Below are 19,313 nucleotides of genomic sequence, written 5' to 3'. Positions count from 1 at the left end.
TTTCCATTCTATCACTGATGAACATTTATATTTTTCCCAATATTTCAATGATCTGACATTGAAATATTGAAAATAGCATTCATGTACCTGTTTCATCAAGGGAATCTATATAATAAAAGCTCAAAGTTAACATTTTATATAGTATACATGTTATAGGGAGGGGTAGGGAAGTGAGGGTCTCTTAGGCAAGATGGACAAGATCTACTATGATAATATTGTATTACACAACAGAGATTTTCCAAAAAAGTAGCTTTTAGGTGTTCTTATTATATACTAGTTAATACTATAAGGTGATGGAGTTATTAATTTTTCTGATTGGAATCATCATTTCACTATTGTCTTAGTTGGAAACACCATGACCACAGCAACTCTAATAAAAAGAAAACATTTAATTGGGGTGGCTCAGAGGTTCAGTCAATTATCATCACGGCAGGGAGCATGGCAGCATGTAGGCAGACTTAGTGCTGGCTACATCTTGATCAGAAAGCAACAGGAAATGGACTGAAACGCTGGGTGGCATTTTCAGCAAAAAAGACCTCAAAGCCTGTCCCCACAGTGACACACTTCCTCCAACAAGGCCATAGTCCAACAAAGCCACTTCTCTTAATAGTGCCAATCCCTTTGGAGGCCATTTTCAAGCCACCATGTTCTACTTCTTGGCCCCCAGACTTGTAGCCATATCATAATGCAAAAATACATTTAGTCCAACTTTGAAAGTCCCCATAGTCTATAATAGTTTTTCAAAGTTGTTTCAAAGTCCAATGTCCAAAGTCTCTTCTGAGACTTATGGCAATCTCTTAATTGTAATCCTTTGTAAAATTGAAATAAAAAAGCAAGTCACATATTCCAACATATAATGGCACAGGATATATATTGCTGTTACAAAATGTAGGGAAGGGAACATAGTGAGGAAATACTGGACTAAAGCAAGACCAAAAAAACCCAGCTTGGCAAACTCCAAACTCTCCAGTTCCATGTCTACTATCAAAACCCTCTTCAGATCTCCAACTGTTCAGTCTTGTTGACTGCAGCACACTTCTTTCTCTTGGGCTGGTTCCACTCCCTGTTAGCAGCTCTCCTTGGCAGGGATCCCAGAGCTCTGGCATTTCCAACATCTTGGGGTTTCCAAGGCAATCCAGGTTTCAACATCACAGCTTCACACAATGGCCTCTCTAGGCCTCCATTCAGGAATACCCCCGACACATGCCTAGCCTATACCCCTGACACATGCCTGGCCTCAGTAGCTTTCCTCAGGCACAAAGGCAAATTCCACAATCCACTTCTTCTATCCTTAACTCTAAAATCATGTGGCCAAAGCTGCCAAGTTCTGCTGCTTACTGGGACTGGAACAAGACCCTCTTCATACAATTACATCTTCATCATTTTTCTGTCCTTCACTGCCTAAGCTTGTCTTTCCTGAAACTGGATCTCTAGATGAGGCTGGCCTCAGGCTTCTGCCTTCCAAGTGCTGGGACTAAAGGTGTACACCATCATACCTAGCTCTCAGCTTTTCTTTAGTTCCTTTTCACAAGTTGGAAACTTAGCAGAGTGAGATCTTACCCTCAGGTCACCACTCCCTATTCTTAATCTGTTTCTCTTCTTGAACAGAGGATTTAGCTCCATTCCACTTCCTAGAACTCTTTTTTTCCCTTAAAATGTACATTTTGTAATTTATCCTTCTCTGCTTGCTCCTTTCCATTATAAATCTTAATCACACAACAGAGTCTATACTAGGATGTTTTGAGATTTCCTCTGCCAATAGAATTAATCCAAAACTCTTCACTTTAACCTCAGGCAGACTCTTCAGACAAGGGCAAAAGGCAGTCATTTTCTTCACCAAAATATCACAAGAATGATCTCTAGGCAAGATACTAAAGTTCTTCTCCTCTGAAGAGTTCGTAACAGCTCAAATAACTCTCAGCACCCCTGCCCTCCATGCTCCTACTAGTATGGCCCAGTAAGCAGTGCTTAAAGCATTCCACGGCTTTAATTAACCCAAAGTACCAAAGTCCAAATTCCTCCAAACAAAAACATGTCAGGCCTATCACAGCAATATCCTATGCCTGACCAACTTCTGTCTTAGGGTTTCTATTGCTGTGAAGAGACACTATGACCACAGCAGCTCTTATAAAGGAAAACATTTAATTGGGGTGGCTTGCTTACAGTTTCATAGGTTCAGTCCAGCATCATCATGGCAGAAAGCATGTTGGCATGCAGGTAGACATGGTGCTGGCTGCATCTTGATCAGAAGGCAACAGGAAATGGACTGAAACACTGGGTGATATCTTCAGCAAAAGAAACCTCAAAGCCTGTCCCCACAGTGACACATTTTCTCTAACAAGACCACACCTACTCCAACAAGGCCACTCCTCCTAATAGTGCCACTCCCTTTGGGGCCATTTTCTTTTAAACCACCACAACTATATAAGAATGTATTAAAACATTAAGCCGTATACCTTAAATACACTCTAAAGAAAACCACTCTGTCATTAAAGAGAAAGAGCCTGGAACAACTTGGGTTTGTAAACACTCTGTAAATTGAGGCCAGGCTGAGTGGTACCCTCCCAGATTCTTTGAGTAGGCTCCAATTAATTAGCAGCTGTAGCTTCCTTTTTCTTCCATATATTTCTGACAATGAGATGCTCAGCTGTGAAGGAAGACCCGTCCGAACTCACCCGCTTATGCAAACTGAATATGCCAAGGATTGAAGGTGAGAGATCTTGAAGGCAACATCAAGAATGGATGAGTTGTGATCATTAGCTTTTATTTGCCAATTTTGGCCTTAGGTCTTTATCAATCAGCCAACTACAGCTGTGACAATCCTGTCTCGAATGGGGACAAAGAGCATGATAGAAGGTACTAATTCACTTCCTGCTTACTGCGGCCATGGCCATGGTTCACAACAGCCAAGCTTAAGAATCAATCAAGTATCCATTATGAGTGAAGAAAATGTGACAAAGATGCATGATGGAATACTAGTCAGCTTTAAAGAAAAAGGAAATACTGTCATTTGTGATGAAACTGGAGGACATTATGTTGAGTAAGACAGGACTAGGAAGACAAACGCTGCACAGTCACATACACATATCACACACACATGCACATACACATGCATACACTACACATCACATGCATACAAACACACATGTATCCACACCACATGAATGCACACACTCATATACACTCATGCATACACAGATACACACACATATACACAAGCAAACATATATTCATATGCATGTCTACACACATGCACAAATATAGGCACACATATGTATACATTTGCATATATACCACATATATACATGTATACACACCATAAACATATACATGGAATTTGAAAAAGCTGAATTCACAGAAGTGGAGAGTAAAATGATAGTTACTAGCTGTGGGAGTTGGAAAGATGTTTGTCAAATGTTATAAAGATTCAATTACAGAGGAAACATAACTTCAAGATATCTTGAAAGGCACAACTAAAGTAAATATAATAATATATAACACTTGAAAACTGATAAGTATAGGTTTTAAAAGTTCTCAACTCAAAACATGATGTGTGTGAGGTAGCTTGCTTGACTACTGCACAACATACAAATACTTCAAAATATGTTGCATATGATAAAGAGGTACACTTTTTACAATTTAAAGAAGACACCAAGATAAACATTATGACCACCCCATCACAATGGGGACCAAAGGACCCTCTTTGAACTGCATGTGTATTCTCTGGTTGGCTCCCTTATTTTTATAAATGTTTTTGATAATGATCTTTCTACTTGTTTCATACTAAAAAGTTGGAAAATTCTGTTGTTACTGTCTTGAAAAATACAACTCACTTGTTTCTCCATCATCTGGAGGAACAATATGATCTTCATAAACCTGATAAAAGGTTGTGATTCTGGTACCATCAGCATGATCCACAATCCGGGTTCCATCCTTCTTCTCAACAATGATCACCTTGTCTTCTCGAGTAGTCATAACCTGAACGTCAGGAGCAGAGCATAATCTTCAGGCTGGGTGGTTAGGCCCCAGAAAGCTTATTTCTATGCTCAGTGAATGTGAAGGTTTTTTCATCTACTTGATCTACTACTTTCAATGATTCCTGAGATAGATAGGACTCCCATTGTATAGACAAGGAAATTTAGGCTTATAGATGTTTAAGAAAAAATGTTAAAGTCTCTCAAGAATTAAGTGACAGGAAACATTTCAAAATATAAAAGATAAAGAATCAGGACTGGGTCAATAGAGGTCAGTCTGGGATACAGTTCATAGGATCTGTTTCCTTGGAAACTATTGAGATGAGATAAATGTGGCACCCTTGTGTTGTGAGATCCCTGCTTTAAAGGACCACCCTGGATAGGGTGAGCTGCAAGTTGGCTATCAGCACAGTGATGGAGACTGTAGAGGAGAGAGGCTGAAGCTCCTTCTAGCCAAGATAATCCACATCTTCATAGACTCATTTGCCTGTCATGGTGACCCACATCTACATAGACTCATTTGTCGGTCATGTGACCCACATCTGCATAGACTCATTTGCCTGTCATGGTGACCCTCATCTACATAGACTTTTATTTGCCTGCCATACATGCTGTTTATGGACTTGAGGGGTTCAGGATGCTATGCATGTGGGTTGCTGTTAGTGTTCTAGTTTATGAGGATGGAATGCTAATTGTACTGTGCTTCCTGTCCTGAATCTTTCCTTAAAGCTGAGTAAATGTAATCATGTGTGAAAGACTATTCTGTACTGTTAGTTTGAACACAGTTTCAAGTAGAGTGTCTTCCTATACGAAATGGAGAGGGTCTGGGCAAAGTACTAGTAACTTTCTCTTCTCTGTGAATACATATATGTCCAGAAACAACTTAAGGGAGGAAGCTTATTTGGGTTCGTGTTTGATAGGAAGCAGTCTATCACAGCAGGGCAGGCATGGCAGTGGGAGCACAAGCTGATGATGCTGTGTCTGTAGCAGGAAGTAGGAGAGATGAGTGATGATGGATATTGGGCTGGCTTGCTCCTCTTTGCTCTGCATAAACCAGTCTAGACATCCAGCTCATGAGTAGGGCGAGTCTTCTCCCACCCTCAAGACATGCCTAGAGGTGCATGTCTCAGCTGATTTTAAATCTAGTCTAGTTGACCATGAAGGTTAACCAGCACAGAAAGGAAATGGCTGAATGGATGACCTCAGACAGAAACACAACAGGTCAACAGTCCATCACCTGTCAGTTACAGAGTGCTGAGTACAGGGTGTGCAGTATCATGAATCCTATGGTGAACTGGCATAGAATTCCTTACTCTAGAGAGTTAGAGGTCACCGGAAGGAGGATGTTTCACGGCTGCTGGGTTCTGTGGTGGGTGCTTTGCTTGGCTTAGTTTTCTGCCCAAGGAAATGGTGCTGAACTTGAGCCCAGGATGTAAGAGAAGAGTTGTGGCTTGAGCAAAGCATATGAAGAGACAAAGAGGAGTGGGCAGATAATGAGAGTCTGGGAGGCTACAGACCAAATGGGAGAGACTTCAGACTTTATCCTAAGTGAAATGAAACACCACTGAGTGGTTTTAGATACATAGACAGAGTAGGAATCATGAAACAGTCAACTAATTCTGGCAGTTCCTTCAATCTGAAAGAACAACCAGTCCTTTGTGGACTATAGCTAATCACTGACCAGCTATTGTGAACTGACTGTCTCCCCCAAACTGATATGCTAAAACCCCAGCTCCCACAGTGGGACCATTAGGAATTGGGGCTTTTGGGAAATGACATGCTCATGAAGCTAGAGTCCTCTTTAATTAGATTAGTAACCTCATAAAAGGTATTCCAGAGAACAATCCCTTTCCATTGTGTGAGGCTGCAATGAAATCAGGCTGCAACCTAGAATTATGTGCTCAGGCCATGGAGGTTATTCACTCTCATTTGAAATATCTCACTTTCAGAGCTTCCATAAATAAATCTCTGTTGTTTATTAGCTTCCCAGGCTCTGGCATTTTGTTATAGCAACCTGAATGGACTAAATCACTGGTAAAGTTCCCAAGCCATATGTATGTGTCATGCATGGAGTAGGGGAAGCTATGTTATGTGGTCTAGAACTCTTTTCAAGAGAAGATTCCCAGCATAGAGAGTGAAGTCAGCAAACTGATGCCAGCTCTAGGCTCATTTAACACTTGCCTCTTTGGAAGATAGCAACTTTGTCTTAGACTTGTACTGTTTCTTGGTAGCTTTTTCCAGAGACCAAATGGGGCGGGGTTCTATGGGTCTATTAGTCATTCCTCCCAGACTTGAGACATCAGGACAAGTAGCACTTGTCTGTGAGATCATTGCTGGGTGGATTACAACTTTGTTGGGTTTATACTACAATTCAACCATTTCCTTCCCCTTCTTTGAAGATATGGCATCCCTAAAAAATATTATATATTCCAAACTCCACCTCAGTATTTGTTTGGATATTCCAACTTGTCGATGCAGTTCTGTAGATTATAAAATGCATATCCACTAATTAGGCACTCTCAATTTTCTAGACGTCTACTGTCCTAACTATTGGGGATATTTGGTTTTGATCAGTGGTCTCTATGTGAGAATATATTCACTAGGTTTTTCTAGGCCTTCTGGGAAGAGGTGACTGTCACATATCATCATGATAGGCAGACATTTTAACTTAGGAGAGAAATGTATGCTGAGCTCTATTTTAGGTTCTCATTGTATCATTGATAATCCCAGTCAAGAATGCATAATGAGAAAAACAGATGTATGACGAGCTAACTGAGAATATGAGCATTGAAAACACACTGTCATGGTTCGAACTCTGGTACCATTGATGGCTGGGTGACAAACTTTTATGACATTTGTTTGCCAATTACTGTTCTAGTCGAATAACATCCTGCCCAGTTGTTCACTGATGTTGAGTGCTTTAGTTATGCAATGTGTGATTCTTTGAAGGCCTAGGTCATGAACAAATTTTGATCACTCACTACAGAGGGCTATAGAAATGAAACAGGTATACAAATATATTTGACATAAAGAGACATGTGGCATTAATCACATTTATTTGTAAGTAGTATAAAAAAATTCATGAGGTAGCCAACATTGCAGTGTACTACAGAGGCTAAGGTAGAAGTTCAAGTTAAAAGCCAGCCTGGGTTACACAGCAAGACTATCTCAATAGCAGCCACAACAAAATTAATTTATTTAAATAAATAAATGAAAGAAAAGAAAAAGAATAAAAATATCTATAACCAAATCCATGATCTGAACCTCATTTCAAAAGTTGGTATTTTGTTCTAATGTGATTTCATGTACACACACACACACACACACACACACACACACACACACACACACAGTAATTTCAGAAAACAGTATGCTTGCTACTACACTACACAGTGATTTTTAGATTTGGGACAATGGGCTCACCCATCCATCCATCCATCTACCTACCCACCTACCCACCTACCCACCTACCCACCTACCCACCTACCCACCTACCCACCTACTACCTAACAAATATTTGAAAGTTATGATTTGCCATACATTCTTCTACATGTTGTTTCAGGACTCTAATAAATTTGTTTAGACATTTTTGTCTTAATGGTTTAGACATTTTTTTTTGTGATGTGCTCTAGTTTGTCATACCGTTCCATTGATGGGATCTGTAGCCTGGAAGGATAAAAATGGTTTCAAGTTGGCAATTTTCTGTAGTCCTTTGGTGCCAATCTGATTTCCATCGGGTGTTGTCGTAAACCAAGTGCCAGCGTGGGAATCCATAGTAGTTACTGTATGAGTCACCTCTGGGAGAGCATCATGGGTTTCATTCTTATGTGCCATAGATGTTTGATTTTTGTGACCTTTTCCTGTTGACGTTCAAGGACAATTAGACAGAGAAATGTAACTATAACACTTTCATAAATTGTTTATTAAGTCCCAATACAGCATAAACTTACTTAGACACTGACATAGAAAAGCCAAAGCAATAGTCATCAATTATATTACTTTTCCCCAGAGAAAGTTAGGCTACAAATAGATCAGTCTGGGACCTAACCCTTAGCTGAACTGTCATCGCCTTTCCCCAGAAAGACACACATACATGCAACTTGCTGTTTGGGGAACAAAATCAATTCTGTTTATTTCTGTAGTTTTAACCTTCCTTATTTATCCTGGAATCCAAGATCGTGTAGTCTATATTCTACTTTTTGGTGCCTCACATTTCTCCTGCATATCAAATCTACTCCTTCCTGTCTTTTAGACCTTTAATCTCCTCTATCTTGTCTGTTCTGAATCTGGGGAACCTCACAAGCCAGTCATACCCTTGAATTCTCATTAGCAGAAATGACTTTGTACAGTTGAATCACTACATCAATAACTATCAGATGCATGCTCCCATTTCTATCTTCCTCAACATCTGGGGGAACATGTGTAGAACCATAGATCTCCTCATGGAACTCTGCTACCAATGTCTCAGTTCTCTATCCTGGTAGATTTTCACTTTTCTAAGAAAACTCATAAATCAGACTTTCTGATCATCGGGCCTCAACGATGACATAAACACAGACTTAGAAATACATTACAAGCAGAGAGTAAAGGATTGTTAATTCTGGGAGGAGTCTCTAAACCCAGAACATAAAATGTTCATGCATGGGAGTACAAATCGCAGTTCAATACACAGGGACTCAATGAATGGGAGGAACTAAAGACGTGAGGTAAGTTCAGCCCTCCTGTTGCCCCTGGATTTGTTTGTGACTTGTTAATACTTCTGAACAGCATCAGAGAGGAACATGGTGCAGCTGCAGAAATGCATAGACCCCCTCCCCCAAGAGGGAGCAAACACTGGGTGCTGTGTTTTCTCTACTTCCTCTTTCCTCTCTTCCCCTGCCTTGTTCTCTTATTTTCTTGTTGACAGCAGTGGAAGAGTCACGCCAGCATGAGAATGCAAGAAAGATAATGGAATGGGGGAGGGGAGTGACGACAGCATGGTATGTGCAGACACCCTCGAGCAATTTATTAGTCAGGGGATAAACTTTGGTTGAGAGGAGAGACTGGAGAGGGAGGCATGGATCCAGTAAAAGTGTATCTTTATGGCATGTTACAGACCTTGGAATTTCCTACAGAAAACACTTAAGAGGGATCATGACATTGTCAAAAGATAACTTGGGTGCTTTTGGCAGGAATATGGAAAATTAGTCATAAGGAAAGTATGAGCAATAGTTAGAAAATATTAGAGAACTAGAGATTCTAGATGGCAATAGATACAGATAAACGCAGTGTTGGTGCCAACGGAGATGGGAGAATTCAGGTGTGAAAGGATGAGGATGGATATGAGAGCTGGAAGAACACAAAGGAAGGATCATGTGCAGACTCTGAAATCTTAAATAACTAAGTGCACAAATAGATGAAGTGAAGAAGACCAGGCAGTGACCAGACATGAGGAATAGGTGCAGCTGGTGTTCTATTTCAAGCAACATCACCAACTAGATACGAAGAATTCCACAGAAGATAACTAAAACTACCAGAAGGTACTTACTAGATACAAGTGTCTCTGAACTGATAACTGAATGATATCGTCAGCATGAGCCAAGGACCGAGTAAAGGCTGGGGTGGAGGAGAACCCAAGGAAGTGAAGCTTGGCCTGAAGAGGGCTTTGCCCTGTGAGTCCTTCTCAAACTGGGGTGACATAGCACTAAGGAAAGAATGAAAGCCAGAGCTCATTCAGGCTGGTGCCGGGGAGTTTAATATGAAACACTTCTAGAAGCTGGAGACCGCAAAGAGCTGGCCTCAAAGGAAGTGTGAATTATTTACAGCATAAATGCATGCTTTCTTCTACTGTCCCCCAGCATGGCCAGACAAGTTTTCAATGTTCAAATATGGCACTGAGCACAGAAGGCAAAAATGTTTCAGCTATATAATAAAGAAAATGACCACTGCTTAGGTGACGTTTTCAAACCCCTCAGAATAATAATTTAATATTAGGGTTAAAATAGAAGCCCTGATATTTTCCTCCCTGAAACAAAACTATTTTCAAAGGAATGCATCTATATTTGTATCAGTCCAAAGAATTTAGAGTTAAAGCAATAAGAAATAAAAACAATTGCATAATAGCCCCAAAGCACTGAAGTTTAAGCTCTTCAATGGAGAGTCAGAGGAAGCATCTGAATAGGCACAGAATCTGAAATGTGAGATTCCGGGTAGAATAGGCCAGGAAGTGTGAATAAAGAGAAGGCAGGCTACCTTCAACCTCTGAGAAACAACAGGGGGCCACAGCCATAGCCTGTATTGTTTTGGGAGTTACTTGGACAACCCTGACCACGAACTCTAATGGAGGTTTCTCATGCCTAGTACTGGGGCTTTTGTTAGTATATTGCTCTTGTGGGGAGCATTGTCGTCTCAAGTGATACAACTTCATCAAAATATAGATCCTATAATTTTGGCTAAATATAAAGTACTATGATTCCTTGAGGCTTTATGAACCATGCTTGATGTTGTTTGTCCATTCTCCCTCCTCTGTCCTCTGGGTTGACCTCTTTTCTTAGTCACAAATTAGAGCCCTCCTCCTTGTTTGTCCCATTTCTATTTTTACATCGCTCATCCCCTCTCCAGTTCTTTTACTTTCCAGGTTTCTGTTACTCCAGGTTAAATTCTCATATCTGAAGACTTGGAGCTAGGGATTCTAGAAAGGGGAGAATATGTGGTGCTTGTTTTTCTGTGTCTGGGTTATCTCACTCCATGTTTTCCAGTTCCATCCATTTACCTGTACATTTCATGTAGGCAAGTCCCTACAGTGCTTAAGGCACTGAATACTTTAGACAGAGGACATGGAAGATTTGAGCTGGATATAATCCCAAAGCCTCCTTCCTGCACTCTAGCTTTTCTATTATGAGAAAGCATTATGTAAGCTGCCATGGGAGGGAAGCAGTCAATAGTCCTGTCCAGCTGTAATGTCAGTGAACTACAACAATGACCAACATGGTAAGAGATACCTAAAGCTTCAATAGTGACATTCATATCTTGGTGGTAACCAACAGCTGTGTAATTGGACTTAGGTCTCACGCAATAGGAGGAAAATCATGCCTGGTACTAGAAACCTACCCAATTACCAGGGCTAGTGAGGTCATGGGTCCTAGAAGAGAACATACACCACTGCTTTACTAAACCAATATAATTCCTAACAACATTCTAAAACTTACCCTTATACCCATAGATAAGTATATCTTTCACCCCCCACTTCAAATAATCTTCTCTTTATAGCAAAGAGACGATTACAGAAAACCACAAAAGGTCACCACAGTGATCAACAGATGGTGGGGAGTCCAGTCCACATCAATGCATCTAGAATACAAGGCACAGAAAACAGCGGGGAAGAATGGGTGGAACCACTGGAAATGACAGAAGACCAAAGAGTCAACTGTTGGACTTTGTCTCCTAGAAAGGACAGGCAAGCCACACTCATGACACCTCAGCCATAATGGCTGCCTGAACAAGAGCTGAATGATGATAATAGCAATAGAAAGGCTAACTGGGAAGGGGGAAACATAATGGGACCCTACCCCTAGATGAGGAACCACAGGCAACCAGTGACTGCTGTGAGAGGGGAAACCAGTCTTCTCCAGGGTTGAGTACTCTAATTGGTTGTCTAATACCAGTGGGTCAGTCCTGAAATCATACACATATATAAGCCATACTAGATGGATTCAGCAGATTGTATGTATATACTTGTATATTTACATGTATATGTATCAGCAATAATCAAAGAAATAGACACCATCAGTTTGGGAGGCATGTGGGGGAACAAGGGGTTGAAAGGAAGAAAGGGAAGGAGAAGTGATGTAATTATATATTAAATTTATTTAACTTTATTTTATGAGCATTGGTGTGAAGGTGTCAGATCTCCTGGAACTGGAATTACAGGCAGTTGTGAGCCACCATGTGGGTGCTGGGAATTGAACCTGGGTCCTTTGGAAGAGCAGCCAGTGCTCTTAACCACTGAGCCATCTCTCTAGCCCCGTAATTATATTTTTTCGAGACAGGGTTTCTCTATGTAGCTTTGCGCCTTTCCTGGAACTCACTTGGTAGCCCAGGCTGGCCTCAAACTCACAGAGATCCGCCTGCCTCTGCCTCCCAAGTGCTGGGATTAAAGGTGTGCGCCACCACTGCCCGGCCTGTAATTATATTTTTATATTAAAAATTTAATAAAAACAGAGAATGCAGATTAGAAATAAAATAAGTGAAAATATATATGGAAAAAGGTAACAACTGAATTTTAAACATATTAATGTGAGGGTTTTGTTTTGTTTTGTTCTTTTTGTTTTTCAAGGCAGGGTTTCTCTGTGTAGCCCAGGCTGTTCTGGAACTCATTCTGTAGACCAGGCTGGCCTCGAAGCCCCTGCCTCTCAAGTGCTGGGATTAAAGGTGTGTACCACCACTGCCTGACAAATTTTTATTTATTTATGTATTATTTTAGGTATGAGTACTCTGCATGTATGCCTGCATACTAGAAGAGTGCATCAGATCCCATTATAGATGGTTGTAAGTCACCATGTGGTTGCTGGGAATTGAACTCAGGATCTCTGGAAGAGCAACCAGTGCTCTTAACCACAGAGTTATCTCTCCAGGCCCTTAACATGAGATTTTAATAGAAGATATAATATACTTTAGAAGAGATCTCAAAGATAGACTTGAGTCAATGATTTAGACTGAAGGTGAATGTCCCAATCCTCATCACCCCAGAAGTAAGGAATAGGAGGTCAAAGGCCTCTAAAATGTTTTATGAGAATTACAGAGAGAGAGAGAGAGAGAGAGAGAGAGAGAGAGAGAGAGAGAGAGAGAGAGAGAGAGAAGAGAAAAAAGATGTGGATGGAAATAATATTTGATGAGATAATTATTGGGACATTTAAGCATCAGTGAAAGACACTTATCTACAGATTCAAAATGCCTAATGCATTCCCACTTGTGGTGGTATTCTAATTGTACTGAAATGTGATTTTGATTGTATGTTAATAAATAAAGTTGCTTGGGGGTCAGAGCTATTAGAGCCATAGACAGAGTGTGGCGGTGGTGGCACACGCCTTTAATCCCATAGATCTCTGTGTGTTCAGGGATACAGCCAGCATTGGAGACATATGCCTTTAAGACCTGGGGGGCTGTACATACAGATAGTGACGAGGCAGTCACGTGTTTGGGTTTACAACCAATGAGAAGGCAGAATGACTATGAAACGACTTACACACAGGGAAATAGCTCTCTTTCTGGAAGCTGGAACCACAGCAGGAGGGAGGGTGAGATTTTAGCTCTGAGCTCTGACCTCTTGGCTTTCTCTTTTACATTGGTTCTGTGTTTCTTTATTATTATTATTATTATTTATTTATTTTACAATACTGTTCAGTTCTACATAACAGCCACAGATTCCCTTGTTCTCTCCCTTCCTGCCCCCCTCCCCTCCCCCCCAGCCCACCCCCCATTCCCACCGCCTCCAGATCAAGGTCTCCCCCGAGGACTGGGATCGACCTGATGGTTCTGTGTTTCTTATTTAATAAGACGGTTGGTTACATCTACACCCATTTGTGTGCATAAACAGAAACCCACACATAGTTAGATTGTATTTGAATCATTATAAAAAATCATTATAAAAAAGAAGGATCGGAGGACAGATGATCTTTAGAGCAGTAGGAATTAGGCTAACAGCCATCTTTAAATGAGTGTGGAGGAGGTCAAACATCAGTCTAGAATGCCACACTCAGGGAAACTGTCATTTGAGAATTAGGACAGTATAATGAGTTTTTCAGGAAATGTCAGTTATATGATAATAAATTAAAATCTCAAAAAACAAAAACTTTCAAATTTAGTTTTGACAACACCTACCTATATGCCCCATATAAGAGACACATTTACGCACATGCCATAGAAAGAGGAACATGAGAATGGAAAAGTCCTGTCGGTGAAGTTTCACAGAACAACAGATAGCAGAGGTACAACCTCCTAAGCAAAGAGGCATTGCGGGGCGGGGGCGGGGGCGGGGTGGGGAGGTGGGGAGCCTCATAATTCAAGTAGAAAGCAACACTGTCAAATGATGACAAGTTAAACTCACCACAAAGAATAATTCTAAAGCTGTATTTAAAATTATATTACCAAACTATTTGAAGGAAAATCTGACAGAACCATTAAAGACACAAATTCTGCTTACAAATAATGCGAGAAGACAAGGAACACAGCACCCAGGAGGTGCTACCCTCCTTTCAATAAATGTAAACATGGTGAATAAACTGGCGGGGGAGAGTAAAAGCGTGCAAGGATACACGGTAAGGGCTGGCCATTTATCCACAAGCGAGGCTTGTAGTCTGTTCTGTGTAGTCTGTGAGGTAATGACACCTCATATTTCTAAGCAGCTAGAAGGAATGTAAAGTATTTCATGATGCATGGAAATGATACCGAATTCAAATTTCAGTGTTCATAAATAGTTTTTATTGGGATGCAACAGATTCAAGGCTTATTGAATTATGTATTATCAAAAAGTACTCTCATGCTCCAGCAGAATTGCTGAGTAATTGTGACAGAGAACACATGGCCGGCCAAGTCTGTAAGATTTACCATCTTGCCCTTTACAGAAAAGGTTGCTAAACTCAGGTATATCTGGAAAACACAACTAACAAGTTTTATATAATAAATATAAAGAGAACACTGTACAAAATAACTACATGGTGTATGCTGTTTTTAAGCATAGCTTTGAATTATTGATCACATATTAGGTTATAAATTATATTTCAGCAATTAAGAATCAGTGATTAAAATAAGCTAGGAATACTATAGAGATTTGAAAATAAATGTAGATGGAGGCTTAAATAATTCAAAAAATTTCAAAGAAATTGTTACAATGGACAAGATAGATAATGTTAAAACTAAAAATTACTTATTCTTGTGGAAGTTCCTGTGACTAAACTCAATAAACACTATTGAATATTCAACCTCACTATTAGTCAAATAATAACAAAATTCACTAATTAGTTATTGATCAGAATGAGACTTAAAAATAATCTTTGGCATTGTCACGGGTGTGAGGAAGCATCTGCTTTCATATTGTGGTAGTAGGAGAGGTAGAAACAGAAATTCTATGGGCAGCAGTCTTTGATGTCAACTACTGCAGACACTATCAACTATTACCTAACACCCCCTACACTCCAACCCTCACAAGGCAGCCAGAAAACAAGGCACAGAATGTTGGTTCTTTGTTTTGATGCCCTGGACCCCCCCAGCCAGGTGCAGCCCATGACAAACACAGGGAGGATTAGGGCCAGCGTCAGGAGGCTTCTGTGAACACAGACTCTTGAATTTGCTTTTTTTCCTTTCTGCTATGGAAGTTGTTACATGGAAGCCTCATGAGTGCATCTGAGGGGCTCTGTCTCAACTTGAAGGAAAGATCAATAGCATCCCAGGGATGCTGATTCAGAATCTTGGTATTATCCTATTAGCAACTCCCTCAAACACTACCTCAGACTGTAATGTGTAAGAGGGTACAGAACATAGGAGACTGCTGTGCATTGGGAAATGTGCAATATTTATTATACAGAGGAAAACACAGTTCATGAAATACTAAGCAATCCTGTTTTGGCAATGAAAATTCCCATATACATATGTGTATATGCATATACATGAATATATGTGAATATATTAGAAAGATGAGTGGTATCAAAATAATATTGAACACCCGTTAAGCATTTGAAAACTACTAAGTTCAGCAAGTCAAGAAACTTCATTGGTCACCTTTCTTGGTAATGACAATCTCAGATGGTCCTATTTCTGATTTGGGCTGAAAAGCAGAGTCCACCAAATCTCCATTATGGGGGCTTGTGGACATATCAGGAGACACATAAACAGGACCCGAATCAGGACTTCTGCTCACAGCACCATCTGCAAAGAGAATCTGAAAGGGACACAAGGTCTCAGAATTCTCGGAAGCCAAGAGGAGGCCAGTCCATAATGAATACTGTGTCCAACATTTTTGGGCTCAAAATAATCTAAAGAAGAAAGGTTGATGGCAGACCTCCATGCTCTACACCAGAAGGTGCCATCAGAGGGGAGATTTGGATCTGGAGACAACAAAGAACATGATTTCATATTTTCTACCCACCTCTGTCTTGTTTCTATTTCCTACCTTTCGTTGGGTTCATATATTTTTTCTATTCTTCACCCTTATTCTATATAATTGAAAAACCATATGGATGAATAATGTTCAAACAATTATGTTTTAAAATGTATTATATTTTTGATGCCTGATTTCTTTTACCCTCTACAAAGGATGTCTGCCATCTCTAGGTATCACAGATACCCTTATGAGTACCCATATGCATAGTCTCCCTTGAGTCTGACAAGGAAGTCATCTGCCTCTGTGACTCTCATCTGATTCTTCCTGGTCTCCTCAGGAGCTTTGCAGGCTACCTGTGCAGTCCTAAGTATCAAGATTAAATTAGCATCAACCCAGACTGGCACTTGGTGGCTGGGATGAATTGGAAGTATGCTTTTAAGCACTAGAAATGTTTCACATGTCATATTCTAAATTATATTTCTCCTTTCATTCTCATTATTTTCTTCTGGAAATCCTAGGGCATATATTACCTTTCCATACCTCTTAGCTTGGTTCTCTCTTGCAAATCACCCTCCCTACTACTTGGCCATTCGAAATTACTTTTAATTTTTAAGAACTCTTGATTTTTTTTCCCACAGCAGTTTTATACTTATTTTTAAACTATATTTTACTTATTCATTCCCCTCTCTATCCCTACCTGTACCCCACTCTGTATATGTCATGGCACATATATGAAGATCAGATGTCAGCTTTCCAGAGTCTCTTCCTTCCTTCCTTCCTTCCTTCCTTCCTTCCTTCCTTCCTTCCTTCCTTCCTTCCTTCCTTCCTTCCTTCCTTCCAACACGTGAGTTCTTGAGATCAAGCTCAGGTCATCACACTTGGTGCCCTTACCCACTGAGATATCTCACTGTCATCATAGCAGTCAATTTTTTTAAAATAGAATGTTAACTTCTTGAGTCTCTGTCTATATTATTTTTTCTCATTTAAAATTTATGTTCAAGTATTTATTGTTAGGTGATTTAAGAAATACTGAATCTGTCATTTACTTTCTTGGGATTTCTTAGATGCCTAGTCTTGTTTCTTATTCGTGGCTCTTGATGGTGTAATGTCTGTCTAGAGAAGCCCTTCCCTATATACCATATATATTATTTGCATCCTGGCTTTCATAGACAGCACCCCCTTCACTATGCTCCTTTTTGTCACTTTAAGGTACCCTTGCATTTTATTTGTGCCTCCCATGTGTTGTAGTGTTTCTCTTTACCATAGTTCAATTGTCTTTTACTTTGCCATGGGGAAGGTCATTTAAATACTATAGACCTGTGTGGATCCATCCAGCATATACTTGATAACGGTGCCCTGGCTGGTGATAACCCTTGATGCCTCCTGTTCCACGGGTGGCATCACTGCTTTGTAGAATTCATAGTGCTTCATCCTCTGGGGGTAGCTCTGACGGATCATGATGTCCCAGGTGGGCTCTTCATCTGCCATAGGACGAGCTTAAGAGACAAAAGAGAATAAAGCTATTGGTGGGTGAGTTGGGACTGGGATTTTTCTCTTCTTTCTTGTTTTTATTCTAGTATCCGTGTTCCAGGAGTAGGGAAGTTTCCTTCCAGTCATGACTTATCAACCAACAGATTGGTTCTTTGCTGACCTTTTCCACTCCAGTGTAGTGAGCAAGGCCATTTCAATAACATAGTAAATAGTACATCCTTTCTAGTGCATGCACATACTCTGGAGTCCAGAGTATGTAGGGCAAAATGATGTGGGAGCAGAATTTCAATGTCTTAGTGATTCCATTTTTCTCTGATGGCATGCTACTCTGGGTAAGGTTTTGCTCCATGGTAGACAATGCTCTGGTATCCCCTAGTTTCTCAGAGCCCCAGGCCTAAGCAACCTCCTTCAAACACAGCCTCATTCAAACCTTTTCTAACTCATCCACCATCCTTCAAAATTAACAACCCTCCATTTATCACCACATACAGACCACTCTCAGTGTCCTGCTGCTCCCTGGTAATCAAGAAGAAAAGCACTTGATAAATACCTTCCCTCAAAACCAAAGTACTACGGGGTATCTTTCAATCTGATGCAATAGCATTTGTCAATTCTTGTTATTTCTTGAGATACAGCCAAAGCAACAATGAACAGAGTTAAGAGACAATCTGCAGGATGGGAGAAAATCTTTGTGGTGGTTTGTCTAATGGAGGCTCAATTTCCAGATATATAGAAATAACTAAAAGAGCAAATAATCCAACCAAATGGGAAAATGAACTGAATAGATACTTTCCAAATGAACACATACATGAAAAAAATCTTCAACATGCTTGGCTACTAGGAAAATGCAAACCAAAACTATACTGAGCTTCCATCTTGCTGTAGCCAGATGGTTATCATCAAGAAAATGAAAAATGACACCATTGGATACAGGAGGAAAAAGAATCCTTATACACTGCTGAATGGACTCAGACTCAATCCCAGATGTAGCTCTCGCCAGGTTAACAAATAAAGTATTTATTGTACTTATGTATTCATCCAAATAAGTAAGAAGCCATGTTTAGAACCAACAGAAGTAACAAACTATATAAAAATTATGGATGGGGAGAGGGTTTCTCTATTTGCTTAATGTCCACTCTTCTCATTCTCTTCATACTCACTGTATGTAGCAAGACAAGACCACATAAAAGCCATTAAGAAAGCTGCACTTCCCATCACTAGACCAAGAATAACTTCCCATCTCTGCCTCCTAGGAGTCAGCTGACCTTGGACACATTACTGCACCCCCAGAAGTCTCAACTTCTGTATTTTATAAGATGGAGTGAATACCTGTGTCATAAAATTTGTGTTTTTACATGCATTTTAAGAAATTTGACAGTGCTTCATCATAGCAAGTGGTTGAAAAATGATCATTATTGTTATGCTCATTACTTGAAAACTACCTGTTGTTCATTACCAATAAGTGTAACTGGTAAGGAAAAACACACTTTTCAATGGTGGAATTTTCTATGTGAGTTTTTGGCCCGTGCCTCCCCATCCACCCCAGTTGACATTCACCTGTAGATTCTTGCCCAATGAAGGTCAGCAGGAGCCCATTGGGGCAAGACACATTTAGGTTTTGAAAGGTGGGAACATAAGGAGCTTCCTGTACAACCATCTCTGGCTCTACTTCTTCCTGTAAATTATTCTGTACATGAATAAGAGCTTGTTATTTTCTAAATGAGACACCTTTATTTTGCTCAAGCAAGGGTTTGTCAAACAATGCAACTGCA

At 40.2% G+C, this 19,313-nt stretch overlaps 1 protein-coding gene across 3 annotated transcripts in view; it reads right to left on the bottom strand.

Moving 5' to 3' along the window:
- The window catches only part of Spag17 (sperm associated antigen 17), a 236,522-nt gene that overhangs the window by 60,484 nt on the left and 156,725 nt on the right, over positions 1 to 19,313 (bottom strand). For all 3 annotated transcript variants that reach the window (XR_013052267.1, XM_076574715.1, XM_076574716.1), the window contains 5 exons: positions 19,099 to 19,228; positions 17,368 to 17,546; positions 15,729 to 15,888; positions 7,617 to 7,834; positions 3,834 to 3,978 (listed from right to left, as the gene is read on the bottom strand). Coding sequence is in view for 2 of the 3 variants with exons in the window: in XM_076574715.1 (XP_076430830.1) it covers positions 3,834 to 3,978; positions 7,617 to 7,834; positions 15,729 to 15,888; positions 17,368 to 17,546; positions 19,099 to 19,228 (832 nt within the window). In the remaining variant the exon portion in view is untranslated. The remainder of the gene's footprint in view (positions 1 to 3,833; positions 3,979 to 7,616; positions 7,835 to 15,728; positions 15,889 to 17,367; positions 17,547 to 19,098; positions 19,229 to 19,313) is intronic.

This window comes from Peromyscus maniculatus, chromosome 6 (genome assembly GCF_049852395.1).
Source record: "Peromyscus maniculatus bairdii isolate BWxNUB_F1_BW_parent chromosome 6, HU_Pman_BW_mat_3.1, whole genome shotgun sequence".
Classification (NCBI taxonomy): Eukaryota; Metazoa; Chordata; class Mammalia; order Rodentia; family Cricetidae; genus Peromyscus; species Peromyscus maniculatus.
This window is presented reverse-complemented; position numbering and strand designations above follow the sequence as displayed.